Source organism: Folsomia candida, unplaced genomic scaffold, assembly GCF_002217175.1.
Source record: "Folsomia candida strain VU population unplaced genomic scaffold, ASM221717v1 Fcan01_Sc011, whole genome shotgun sequence".
In the NCBI taxonomy this organism is placed as follows: Eukaryota; Metazoa; Arthropoda; class Collembola; order Entomobryomorpha; family Isotomidae; genus Folsomia; species Folsomia candida.
The window spans coordinates 2,989,567-3,003,474 of NW_019091203.1; the positions used below are offsets into that span (position 1 = coordinate 2,989,567).

The window sequence follows — 13,908 nt, forward strand, 5'->3', positions numbered from 1 at the left end:
CAAGTATTGGCCAAAATTGTGACCTTGTGCTTCTGCTCAATGGAACTCCATCAACACCTACACATATTGTTACCAGATTATCACCAAAACTTTGAAATAATTTGATAAATATTGTCGACTTTGGCTGCACAATTTCAGCAAAATTTGTAATTAATCTTCTCAAATTATTTTCTATTCCAAAGTATACAAACTCCCCACCAGAAATAAAAAGAGTTTTAACTACTCGAGGAGTTTCTAATAATGTGCGAGGGTCAAGGGGTACATCTAAGTTGGAATTTTCAGTTAATATATGTAAAAGGTCCTTTAAGGCGACATGCGTAATATTATGAGACAAAGCCCATTCCCTAAAACAGAGAATACTGGCTGCTCTAAATTGAGGGAGTCATTTTGATTATGAGAACTGGTAAAGCTAAAACTGTTACTCTCTGATCTCGGTGACTGTTCTAAATTATTAGATCCAAAACCAACTATAGGAGATTCTAACACTGATTCGCCTGTCAGATACGATGTGGACATTGGAATTGTTGATGCAGTGGAACAATCGATATTATGGAGAAGAGATGTTACTTCCTCCTTTCGTCGTCTTCTTTTTGTTCGATTTGACGTGATCATTTTTTCGTCTCACTTCTCGTCCGCCGTCTCTATCGTCAGCACCTTTCAACCAAACGGCAACGGAATTTCCAATTTCGTGGTCCGTCGATGAACTGTAGCCCTTAGTTAACCTCACCGATTCTAAAGTAAACAAATCTTTAAATACACCTCAATCTGTATTAACTTGTTTTGAACTTGTCTATTTTACCTCTTATAACTTGGTAAATTGGCGCATCCTTTAAAGCAACTTCAATATCTTTCCCTGCTCCGGTAATAGTAGTGATTTTCGCAAGATTATTTGCAAAAACCTTACCTAAAATTTTGCTAACGACACCGGACAGTCTATTTGCACCCATTAAAGACAACTCGGTGACCTGAAAAGTGAATATATATAAATATATGACGTTCGGTTTAAATAATTTAATAATTTATTTAATTTTGAACCCTAACCAAACAATCACGATTCTCTGGCACCGCCTTTATCCATGCATTGAGTGACTGAAACTCGTCCACCGTCTCCACAGGTATTTTGTGCAGTTTTATTTTTGAAGGAATTGATATGTTAATTCCGCCAGATCGTCGTAGAAGTTCTGTGACGAGTTGCTCCAATTTAGTCAACCGTTCAAGGACAATTTTCTCAAATTCTGTGTATAAATGTATGCAAGTTACACAATAAAATTGTACAAAAAGTGTAAACATGTAAAATGTTTAAATGGGTTTAAATTTTTACGAGTAATATTTCTGCCAACTGCCGTCCCACTATATCCAGGTAGATTGCTAACACTTCGAGAAGAATCACTTTCATCAGGTTTTGAAGTCAGTGCTACAGGATCAACCAGAACTAATTTTGGGCCAGATGTGATAGGGCTATTATTTGGACCCACTAAAATTATAAAATTAAACGTATCACCAAATAAGTAAAATAATAACCGGCAATTAAAAATATGAATTGTATATTAAGTATTTACCAGCACAAACGCTAGGAGGTTGGTTGTGCTCGGAATCACTTGAATAATTTAGTACGTCTGGTTTTGATTTGGAAGTGGGGGGTAGAGTAAATGATTTCGTGGGAACCTTGATATCACTCCCGTCTACTGAATCCTTGCATGGTGACGATGAAGATGTTGACGATTTTTTCTTCTTCTTTGGCTTATTTCGCTTCCGTCGTCTAGGAAGATGACTTTCCTCATCATCCACAGTAGTTTCAAATGTTGACTGGTTTGACTTTTCGGCTAATCGAAGTACGATAATCGCATCCTCAAAAGTATCTAGAATAAGCAAAAAAGTAATTATGTAATGTGCACAAATATTTGAACTAATTATTGATTTATCTAGTTACCTTTAACTTTCAAAATTTTGCAAGAATGTCGACCCCAATTTTCTTCCGGTGCCTTGTGTTTTTTAACCATAGATGTGACGTTGGGTGATGATGGCCAGTGGACTATTGATGTGTCAATGAACCAATTTGTAGACACAATAGATACAGAATTATCATCCTTAATAAATTCGACAACTGCGAATTTATCTTTCGGGGGAAGAGTGATTTTAGCCATGCTGCCAGAATCTCGTGCTGAAAATCGATTTAAGTTTGTATTCTACGCTGCGGACGATAGGTGGCGTCGCATGGAATAATTGGCCACTAAAGGCCCGACTTCGTGCCGACATTTATTATTAAATGCATTTTAAATATGCTTTTGCCAACGTTTTCCCACTTTCGGGGTGAGGATATGTAGTTTCTTGGGGCACCGAATTTTTAAATTATTCAAGTGGGGAATGGTTGGCAAAGTCGGCCTACCATTGACCACCCTTGCCACTCTAGAATATTCTTCGGCCCGATAATCTTGGCGAGTAGGGGTGTTATAGCCTACATAACCATAAGTTTCAGAGCCAATTATGAACCACATAATTTTTGGCTGGCAAATGTCCAACTAATTTTACATTAAATTTACTAGGAACTACATTCATATGTACCACTCAACATATACATAATTATTTAGTCAATTTGGAAATTATGTGTATTCTAAAGTTGCCATTTAAGAGCATGATTTACGACTCTGTGTAATTTGAGTAAATTAGATCTTGGCCAGCATATTTTAACCTTGCACTAAACTGGAAGGGTGAACCTGATTCGATTCTACAAGTTTAACATCCGGTATTTATTGTACGCTTATAAGTAGGTATATATTAACTAATTTAACGAATAACATATATAACTCAGCCGCTAATTATTTTAAACATGAATATTTATTTCGGCACACAAAATTCAAATATGGTGGTTTTGTCGAAATTCGTCTGTTGCCTCAAGAGAGAATGACAAATATTACATCATTAAAAACACCGATTTTAAGACCACCCCTTTCTTATCGTACTCATTTTAAACTTAACACAAGTAAGATGAGTAATCCAAAACTGGTCATCTATCTTTTTTATAACGTGGAATTTATAATGCCCCCGTTGATCTCTTGCAATTAGGAATGAAAATTGGTGCGGAAAAGGATACGTAAAGTTAACGCATAACTTAGCTACCAATGACACAATTTTTATGAAAGTATTACTATTTCAACCAATTAGACACATTCCTGTGCTACTTTAACACCCCTCAACTAACAAGATACTTATAGGAGTTTTAGCATTGCAGAACTGGAAAACTCTGCCTTGATTCATAAAACATTTTTTAATGTCCGGGTGCGGCAGGCTTAAATATGCTCATGACATCAAAACACTTGTGGGTCTGAGATTATTTATTGGACACCATGACAAATACAAACGGTAATTTTCCATTCCAGCTGCTATCGCCACTTCGGTTTTTTTCCAATTGGCACACATATACATGTACATATGTATATGTGGCCAGAGTACATAAATCTTTTTGGCGTTATCGTAATACTAAACCATATATGTATGTACCATCCAGCATTGTTGTAGAATGAAAAATTTCCCGCTCAAACAATAAATACAATCAATCCAATAGGAAATTCCGTTACTTCCCAATTAAATCAATACCAAATACCAATGTGGTAATACTTAGATAGGTATATGCCTCTGCCAGATTTTGTGCAGTACAGTGTGAGTGTAGTCTTTAGTAAAGAATTTGTAATTCACTGCGACAACATAAGCATCGATGCAGTATTCCGTACACAGAAATCCTGCACAACCAGTGGGGTAGAAGCCTCCACAAAGTTCCCGCCGATGCGTACTTTTAATGGCGGGAAAGAAACAAAGGTTTTCCTGATTGCGGACTTCCTACCCAAGTTGGGAAACGTCCTTCTCCACTTTTTCAAGAGCTCCTCTGACCCAGAATAAACTCTAGCGAGGCCGTCAAAGTATGCGGTGGGGAACATGATAAATGCAGCCGGTGGGATGTTTTCGTGCAGTCGGATGCACACGTAAGAAGAGACGAATTGTATGGCGGGGAAACCAAGGGCGCATGCGGGCAGGACGCGGGTTTGGTTGACCAGATTGTTAAGGATTCCTATGATACGGAGCTCCCTGTAGGTTTGGATGCATGCTGAGATTTTCGAAATATTGGATATTTTCCTGCAAAGTGGGTCATATCGTTATTAAAGTTTGATCATACCCATAGAACGGTAAATTCCGAGCAATCAGTACCTGCCCAACTATTTTATACCATACATCCGACAGTGACTAATTTAATTCTCGAGAATTGGTCTACTTTTCGGCAGATAATTATCTCTCTTACATTTATCATGAATCAAATATTTTCAAGAATTTGTCTTTTGTCTAACAATCGTAATAAGGTTTTACCGTTTGTGAATTTAACAACACTTTCAAATTATATATTAATTACAATTAAAAATACCTAATTCACCTAATATAGAATTAATTATACCTAATCCAGCTTAACTTCAACTTGATAGATAAAAAGTAATGTTTCCTCTGAAAGGAGTAAAGTTGACTCAGCTTCTAATTTAGAGTGTATTTACATCTCAAAATGGTAACACCTACTATTTAGGGTTTCCGTTCTTTTTAGAGTGTACATGTACATACTATATTGATATAAACTCACCAATTATCCACGACCCTTATATAGTCCCACATACAGATTATCCCAGGAAACAAGACGTATGAGATGTAAAACGCAGCAGCCACCGAGACCTGACAAAACATGAAGAATTCCGCGATCTGGATACAAATCCGAACGAAACATGGCATCTTGTGCTCCCCGTCAGCCGCATTTCTGCAGTAGGTCAGCATTGATCCGAGAAATGGAGGGGCACAGGGAAACTTGACCAGAAGGAGGACACACGCGAATGGGAGGAGGGATCCAGTGAACATGACCAAAGGTAGGATGAATGACATGATCTTGTCGGGTAGAGTTTTCTTATAACTGATTCCTGTAGGATGGATTAATTAATGATTAATCCAAAGAATTTCTTTCCTGGAATACTGATGTGAAATCATTCCAGAACGGGAAAGTGTATGAATAAAATGGTTCTGGTACCAAATTGCTTCTACCAATGGGCATTATCGTTTAGTAATGTTGTGGTGCCTGACGTCTACAGATACTATGGCCGGACTAAAAATTTGAAACCACCTGGGTACCAATTTTGTGGGAAACGGTATACGTAATTGTGATTGCAACTTTAATAACCGCAGTTATTAACACCATCATTACGGTACCAATGTTCCCCATAACAATTACCTCAGAATTTCGAGATTGCAATGCAATGCAATGCATTCTCTAAATTCATTTAGAGAATGCAATATATACACTCAAAACAAAAATTTGTCAAATCAACACAGCCGGTGTCAATATATGACTTAACCGCCATGGTTACAACTGTGATTTCGAGTAGTAATGAAATTTTTCCGTCCGGTAATGACATTTAAAATACCGGTATCAAAATCATCATAACTCGGATTCGACATTTTAACCAAGACGGTTAAATCATATATTGACACCGGCGGTGTTGGTTCGACAAATTTTTATTTTGAGTGTATCAATCAGAAACAGCTAAATACTACCAATCCCGTAAGAAATTACTAACAAACCAATACCTGAATATCGTTCACTCTACTAAATGTTGAAGATGATTTAGTTACAAAACTTACCAGTCAACAATTTTCGCTCATACTGCATCAACGAGTTCATAAATTCCATCTGGACGGGATCCATCTTCCAGCTAAATCGTAGCCCTAATGCTGTCCCGTAGACGGAAATGAAAACCATCGCGATATACTTATTCGTGTCCGGATAGGACGACGTCAATGTCATGACGCACTGCAAAATCGTGTAGATCAAAGTAGACCCAAGTTCCACTTTGTGGAGTACGACACCCCATCTCGATGTCAGCATCGTCACCCTTCCTGTCTTTGGATTAAACAAAAACGGGAGCGCCGAACAGAACGAGGATAGTTTTAAGTGACGAAGCAGTTGTTCGTAGAACGTGACGGAAAACATTTTTGAGCCTTAAGCGGATTAGTCTAAAACAAACCGACGATTTAAAAAATCATGACCAAAAGACGGTATAAGACGTTTGCTTATACAGAAGGTATACAGCATTTCTTCGTATGTTAAGTGTTGCTCGCGTCGTAATATAAGCTACGACGGTTACGAGATTTTGTAAGCATCGCAAGATTTTGTTAAAAATCAAGCTAAAAATCAAGTTTACAATTTTTAAGACGTTTGACCCTTGTATTTTCTACTTAAACTATTTTACGTAACTAAGGATACGAATGAATAGTGAATACACACAGGATGGTTTTGCGTCAAACCTAGTAAATGACAAGTAAGGCCAGAAAATTGTAATGAAGCTGAAGGTTAAAACGGAGGCATCAATTTTAATTCGAACCTGCTTTGTTCTACATTACTTTAAGCTTTTACATGCACTCTTAGAAATTCAGTATTAAAATAATGCCAAGCTGTATCCATGTTGGACACTATACCAAAGTAGAATTGAGATGTAAACCTGTAGAGTATATAATAGCAAGTTAATAAAGCTTTAGACTAGGTTCAGAAAAACCGGTACATGGTGTTGGACGAGTTGTCGCAAAACTCAAAACGCTCTTACACGTGTCTAATAGAATCAAAAATTAAGGTACACGTGTTCGCGCGTTTTTTCGCAAGGTGCCCCAAATTTTTCATTTCGCCCCAAATACTGGGAAAAAACATTGTGACGCTACCAGTGCGGTGATTGATTCCAAACTTGGCATGCAAGCCTTATTTGGCATTGCCCACAGTGCCTGAGAGACTTGGCCGCCTAGGTTGAAATTTACAATGCCAATTACCTGACAATTTTTACAATTTTTTTCGTTCTTTCAACATAGTTTCCTAGTTTATGTAATGGTATCTTCTACTCCTAAGGGAAATTTGCTACGTGCCAGTGCGGCACGTATGTATCTTCACAATCCACAATGGTTTCAAATGGGATTTTCATTCTCAAAAATAAAATTTTGAGTACTTCCAACTTTTTTTGCATATTTCGATCAGGTGAGGCACAAGGACTATTGGAAAAATAGTTTTATATTGCCACACCCCCAGAGGGAGGAGTTTTTCCCCCAGCCCCCCCTGCACGAGTTAGGTGAAAACTGATAACGGCGTTGTATTCTGCATCATTTTTTATGACAAAAGTGAAGATAAACTTTTTTCGAAATTCCGCATAGTTTCGGAGATATCGGGGTGCAGAGTTTCCCCGCATATGACCTTTAGGGCCATTTTTGTCCTTGTTGCGACGCACTTGGAAGTTAGCTGAGTATGGCATCTGATGCTACTCATCATAGACTACAAGGATCAAAAAGAAAATCGCTGCGAGCTATTCAGGTTTCGAAAATACAGGCTTGGGAAAATTGAGACAATGTTGTGCGAAATCTAGCACAAAAAAATAGCCGAATTCTTCAAAACTTCTAAAATACTCATAAATTTTGATAGAATACATTGTATAACGTCATGATATAATTTTTTAAATTATTCGGGACAGCTTTTGACGTAAGAACCCGGAAAAACCCGAATTTCGGATTTTTCGGATTTGCCATTTTTGGAATGGTGACAGCTGTAACCACCGAACGGTGACAACTGCACCACCGCACAGTGACTGATCATAACTAAGCTGGTGATGGGCATCTACCCTCAGGTGGTCTTCTGCCACCTGCCGGTAGAGTCACATATGACCACCGCGCTGGTGATAAAATTTCTTAGAGTGTGAAAATTTAATTAAATGCAAGTTTCTTTTGTCACATGATGAATGTTAATTTTAAATACTTACCGTTTACATTGATTATATATTTAGCAAACATACATATGTAAATATGTATTTGAATATAATTAAAAAATTATTTCATATCATGCGAGTCTGTATCTGTATTATTGGTAAAATTAGTAAACAATCCCGCGGAAACTTATGTAGTTTCTATTGGAAGGTTGAAATTGGTAGAAAATACAAATTTTTATATTGGCCGCAGCTCCAAGGGCTGCATATGGCTTTTTACATACACGCAAATATGAATGAATCATTAATTTAGGGAGATTCCAAAAACGGGGAGTTATCGAGAAATATTTCCGCTCGACTCACTTTTTTCCCTTCGAAAACTCATTTATTAAATTACGTACGTATTAGTGAACTACTAATATTTAGGAATACTAATTTGTAATATAATTTATCGAGGAAATCCATTATCTTTGAAAATCTGTTTGAGGCAGGTCGCTGAAAGTTTAGGTGTCCTGGTTCTGTCCAGGTCGGTAAAGTTGACGGCCACCACTCCAAAGTTTACTGTGTATCCTAATTCCTAGGTTTAATAAATAAACCTTTTAACAATTACTAGTGCTAATTACTGGATTATAGATATGCGTAGACTATTTAGATGTATAGTTGTCCATTAAAAAATAAGTTGTTGAGCGAAAAATCGCTTAAAATATAACGACTGGTAAGTCTTGCTTATTGTCCAATGCAAAATTGGGGTATGCACGAGTCCGAGCTATATCGGATTCGTAAGGGAACGAAATTTACATCCCAGAATTACCGGATTCTAATACCCCGAAACAGTTACCGGGTTCTAACCTGTCAAATCTTGGAATTTTGGATTCGAGTCCACGGAATTTGACATTTCGTATTCTAACCCAACGTTTTTGGATTTTAAGCTGCCTTTTCCAAATTCTCACCCTCGAGTTTACCATTATATGCGGAAAAGGGTTGCGAAAGTTTGGTTATTATTAGCCTACCATTTCGAATTGGTCGAGCAGACTCCATACCGTGTAGACGGATACGTTAACCCCATCCAGCTTGACTGCCTTCAACATCTCGTTGATGTAGGCTCGGTGAAACGCCACCCTGTTGTAATCCTCCAAACCCTGCTCGGGTCTTCCCGAGTAGCCGTTTTCCAGAACGCAAAGTTCTGGATTTCCGTACCTCCACTTGATCCAATTCAGGATCCTTCTGAAACCCGAGGGCACCACTTTAAAATCCGGTGTTGAAGTGGAGACCCATTCAGGTTTGACGGATAGGTTAACATCCAGAAGCAAAAGGAATATCTGATCTAAGGTAAGGTTCCCAGGTTTACTAGTGGATTTCCTTAGTTCAGTTAGATACGTAGAGTAGTGATTAACCCCCAAAAAATCCCAGGTTCCTGTCAAGTTAATATTTGTATGCACATTAATAAGTGCATATTAAGATATTGATTTCTGAACACGACTGTATCTGTGCCTGCGGGAACGCTCAAATTTACCGCCGTGAAAAATGCCGACTCTTAGAGAACCCACCCCACGCCTTCTCTATCTTCCTTATGTTAGCGTTCACATGAGTAAGCGTAAGCTAAATATAATTCAAAATCATTTACTCTAATTTTTAAACGCAGGGTTTCATAAATATTCATAGTCACTCATTATCTTTCATGCTGATTTCCTATTACTTCATTGCACTCATTTTCTTTCATACCTCATCTCACGCATTGTGCTTAACTAATTTATGCTAATTCATGCATAATCACTCATGTCCATGGATGTTATCACTAAAATATGTGTCTGACTCCATAAACATCATACTATTTTTGACAAACCTATTATTTCCGCCGATTCCGCCAACGTAAACTCCTTTTGTGGCGATATCAGTCCACGTTTCGCAAGTCTCTCCATCATTTGCCTAGTTTCACGGTTGAAATATCCAAAAACAAGCGGGGATGCGATAAGTCCCCACTATTAGGAAAATATATATTTAACAGAATTCCTTTATTAATGTTCAACCAATTAATTTACCATAATTTGCAGCGCATTTTCAGCTGCTTTAGCATCCTCCGGATTATTGGGATCCTTCCCTTCGAACCAGTAGGCGGCCAGGTTCGTGCCCACCTTGCCGCCTTGCCAAGGACGAAACACGTGGTCGTAGAGGTGGTATACCCGCGCGTGAGATAGTATCAAGGTTCGGAAACATTTAATTACCTCGTTGAGTCCGATAGGTCTTCCGTCGACCTAGTTAAAAAATAAAAATACTTAAACACGAACCATAGATTTAATACTAGAATATAACAATTAAAACTTAGTCCTCCCTAAAACCTATGTACATATGCTAAGCACTACAATAAATCCATGGTAAACTTTACACTCGATTTAATATAAAATTCTCTATTATAAATATATCTTGGAAGTCTTCTAACGTATGCTCCCAGATTTTGATCAAATCAGTGTCAATCGATCGAATTATTACGAAATTTGTAAATGGCACTATCTTCCAACACGCAGGTTTGACAGAGATATTTGCGCAAAAGGAGGATAAAATGCGCCTCAAAGGTTTAGCATTTAACCCTCTACAAATCTCCTGTGCGATGTATTCTACTTTTATGCAAATATTTATATCCACCAAACTTGCGCATTAGTGCCATTTTCTAATTTCATGCTAATTAAACTTGTGATCGATGAACACTAATTTCGTCCAAATCTGTGAGCATATATTCGGGGCTTAAATTATAAGTATTTATTATCTAGTCATCTTGACGCCGTGACCTTTTGACTTACGAGGTCAGGTAACGAACTACTTGGTACTTTTAAAACTTCATATCCGAAACACATGTCAAAAAAAGTTGATCTGTCGTATGAAGTATATACTGGGTAGTCGTCACGTTGTTAACAATGAAAATATTTAATGTTTCCAATAAGAAAATTATTTTGTCATTATCATGTCCTTAAGATTTAAGTGTTAAGATTCCTAAATTATTGTTAGCGGGGAAATTTACATATGTAACCAAATTTATAAACTCTAACCTTAAATACGAATCCCAGCATGCAAATGATATTCGGCTCGTTGAAAGTCACCCATTTCTTGACGCGATCTCCAAACGTGTGAAATACGAGGTGGGCAAAGTTAGTGAAGTGGTGGATCAGTTCATCATTCGCCCAACCTCCGATACCGTCGAGTGGTAGGGGCAAGTCCCTATGAAATGTCATAGATTAAAAAAGAATTACTCGGGTTAAAAATAACCGGGGGGATTTTCTGGAAAATACCGGTTTTCTATACATGCTTTGCATATTTGAAAACCTTAAACCTAGACGGGTTTAAGTTCAAATCGTCCACAGCAATGTGAAAAAGGGCCAAGCTAAATGTTACAATATGTTTTACTTCATGATGCATATGTACGAGTTGAATCTCATTAGTCTAAATTTTCCCATATTTAAAACTCCCACTCGTTTTTACCACCTAATCGTTAACGCTGGAAGAATAAGATGAATTAAAAAAATTGGTACTGGCGTGGTTATTGTTACCATTTGAACTTGGCGCTCTATTTCACATTGCGCCACAAGGGGTTTAGCCTATCGTAAACGCTTTCACTAAACTTGGTAGAATTACAAATACACTGGACTAATTTACTTCCCATCGTATTTAGCATACCAATGATGAATTGTCACGATGGGTTCGATACCGTTCGCAATTAGGAAGTTAATTAAATTGTTGTAATACTCGATCCCGGCTGGATTGATGTAGTCGATTCGTCCCGTGGGAAGAATTCTGCTCCAGGATAAACTAAACCGGTAAACTCCGGCCTGGAATAATAGGTTTGTTTATTTTCACATTATAATTGCACAGACGTTATCATATTAAAGGGCATCCCAAAAGTAAAGTGCAGCTCGGTCAACCTTTGATTTTAAGGGTACGGGTGGGAAAAAATTGATCAGAGATAAGTCATATTTTAGGTAATGTCATGTAGATTAAGAAAACTGATTTCAGATTTCATCAAAAAATCTTGTCTATGCATTACACGAGCCGGAATCCAAAAATTCGGAAGTGTCGATTTTCACTCGCACGAAAATTCATGTCGGCGTGATTAGAAATAGACGATTGATTGCGTCGCCAGGCAAGGAAAACGTAGATTCGTTGTCGACCTAATAATTACAAGATGTGAGCTTGCCGGTGACATGAATTGCAAAAAAATATCACGTCAGACGGTTATCCAGTCGACTAAAAGAAATATCGAGAAAATTAGGATGTTCTCAAAGAAGCGTCCCGCATTTCCACGATTGCCGTATCCACAACACAAAAGATATCGAACTCAACGATATGTCGAATTAAACTTCACGTCTTAGGTATAAAAGGCTGTGTAAAGCAATCGGCAAAGAAAAATGTATGGACCCAGCACCATTAAGCTAAAACAGCATGCAGACAAATTTCCAAAAAAGGGTAGAGCAAACTCGTGGTTTTTTATGATGAAATCTAAGTGACCATTGACCCTGATCATGTTCCCGATCGTACATATTTTCAAGCAACTACTCCAGTAGATGCAAAATGCGAAGATAGACTAAAGCTAAAGACAATGTTTCAAAAGAAAACCTTGGTTATTCATGCCCCCGAACACATTGGATGAGATACACAAAAATCAAACAACGCTAAAAATGTACCTCAAACACGTGGTATCGAGAACTTCTGGGCCAATTGTCGAAGACAATGTTCTAAACGAGAGAAAAAGTTTGCAATCGTTCGTAGATTTCGAAAGTATGGAGCAGAATTGCAAAGGACATTTAGGAAAAACCGTGAAAACGACCATTCGGCGGAGCTCAGAAGAACCTTACATCTCTAAGTTACAATGGGATAGGAAATTGGTCCTAAGCTTTTGTGTAAATTTAGTTTCTTCGTACAAAATTGAATTACAACAAAATGAGGGCCGTTTTTCCATCTGCACTTTACATATGGGATGCCCTTTACATACATTACACGCCTGGAATTAAATAAAACCCGTAAAATCGGAATTCTTAGAAAGTAAGGACTCCCACAACCCAGACTACATTCTTATAGTTTTCTGATTCCCGGGAACTGGAACAATTCCTATCCAACTCAGAATTCCCGGGACCGGGAATTTAACCCTTAAAAATCCGGGCATTGAATCCTTTACATACATATTTAAGACCTTTACCCCAATATATTTCAAGAGGGAGACATCCTCCGCATACTTGTGATACGAGTCACATGCAATGTCGCCATTAGTCCCGTCCACCGCAGGTGATGGGATTTGATGAAACACGTTGTCAAAGATGTTCAACCCTTTACCTATAATACACAAATTAATTATAGACATTACTTTATGCCTTAGTTTTTTAACAAAGGAACTCTTTCATGTATGTTAAACAAATGGCGAGGAGTCCTTTATTTAAAAAAATCAAACCATAGTCTCCAACTTCGTTACATAAATATGCGATCTCTTCAGTTATGTACCTACCATCGTCCCTCCATCCCCCCTCAACCTGAAAATTTTGCAATTTTTTTTATATAAACATTTCTGCGTAAAATTTACTTTTTGAGCACCTGATAACTTCCAGAACCCAATCCCCACTGAAACCCGGGGGGAAACACGTCATAGAGAAAGCTATCTTCTTCACCATCTGCCCGAGTAAGGATTACCAGAGTTACGAGGATAAACGTCCACATGCTTTAACTACGATGATCACAATGGTTCAAAAAGTAAATTCTGTTCACTTTTTTTTCGGAACAGATGAGATAATATTTATAATGTAAGACGTAATTAGATTAATGAAAGTCACTCACTACATAATTGGCTAGCATACCCAGACAAGAGCGCATTTAATTTATGTGTCAGAAACAATGCATTGTAACGGTAAATGCATGCACAAATACCAAGTTGCTAATGAATGCAGGCTTAACGGGTTAAGTGCCCGTGTTGCGCTATGGGGGTTCTGCATTATTTGCTGTTTACGAATCTGCATATATTAAATCTAATGATCAGCTGCACATTTAATGCCCAAAGGTGGCATGCAGTTAAGGAGATGTCCATCCCATATTCCACACATACATACATATATATACTTTAGAAATTCAGTATTAAATTATGACTACCAAAATATTAATTCTTAAGAGATGGTCAAGT

General features: G+C 37.7%; 2 protein-coding genes across 2 annotated transcripts; both read right to left on the reverse strand.

Moving 5' to 3' along the window:
- Window positions 1-402: 402 nt before the first annotated feature.
- Window positions 403-948, reverse strand: LOC118436970. Its single transcript, XM_035855692.1, has 2 exons — window positions 800-948; window positions 403-732 (listed from the first exon to the last, which is right to left on the reverse strand). Exons 1-2 carry the CDS (start codon window positions 945-947, stop codon window positions 548-550), a joined length of 333 nt encoding a protein of 110 aa, XP_035711585.1. The 5' UTR covers window position 948; the 3' UTR covers window positions 403-547.
- A 7,257-nt stretch (window positions 949-8,205) lies between these two features.
- On the reverse strand, window positions 8,206-13,451 carry LOC110854844 (lactase-phlorizin hydrolase). The gene is made up of 9 exons (XM_022103274.1): window positions 13,329-13,451; window positions 13,243-13,267; window positions 12,940-13,073; window positions 11,424-11,575; window positions 10,799-10,967; window positions 9,797-10,009; window positions 9,601-9,736; window positions 8,798-9,171; window positions 8,206-8,334 (listed from the first exon to the last, which is right to left on the reverse strand). Exons 1-9 carry the CDS (start codon window positions 13,449-13,451, stop codon window positions 8,206-8,208), a joined length of 1,455 nt encoding a protein of 484 aa, XP_021958966.1.
- Between the last annotated feature and the right edge of the window lie 457 nt (window positions 13,452-13,908).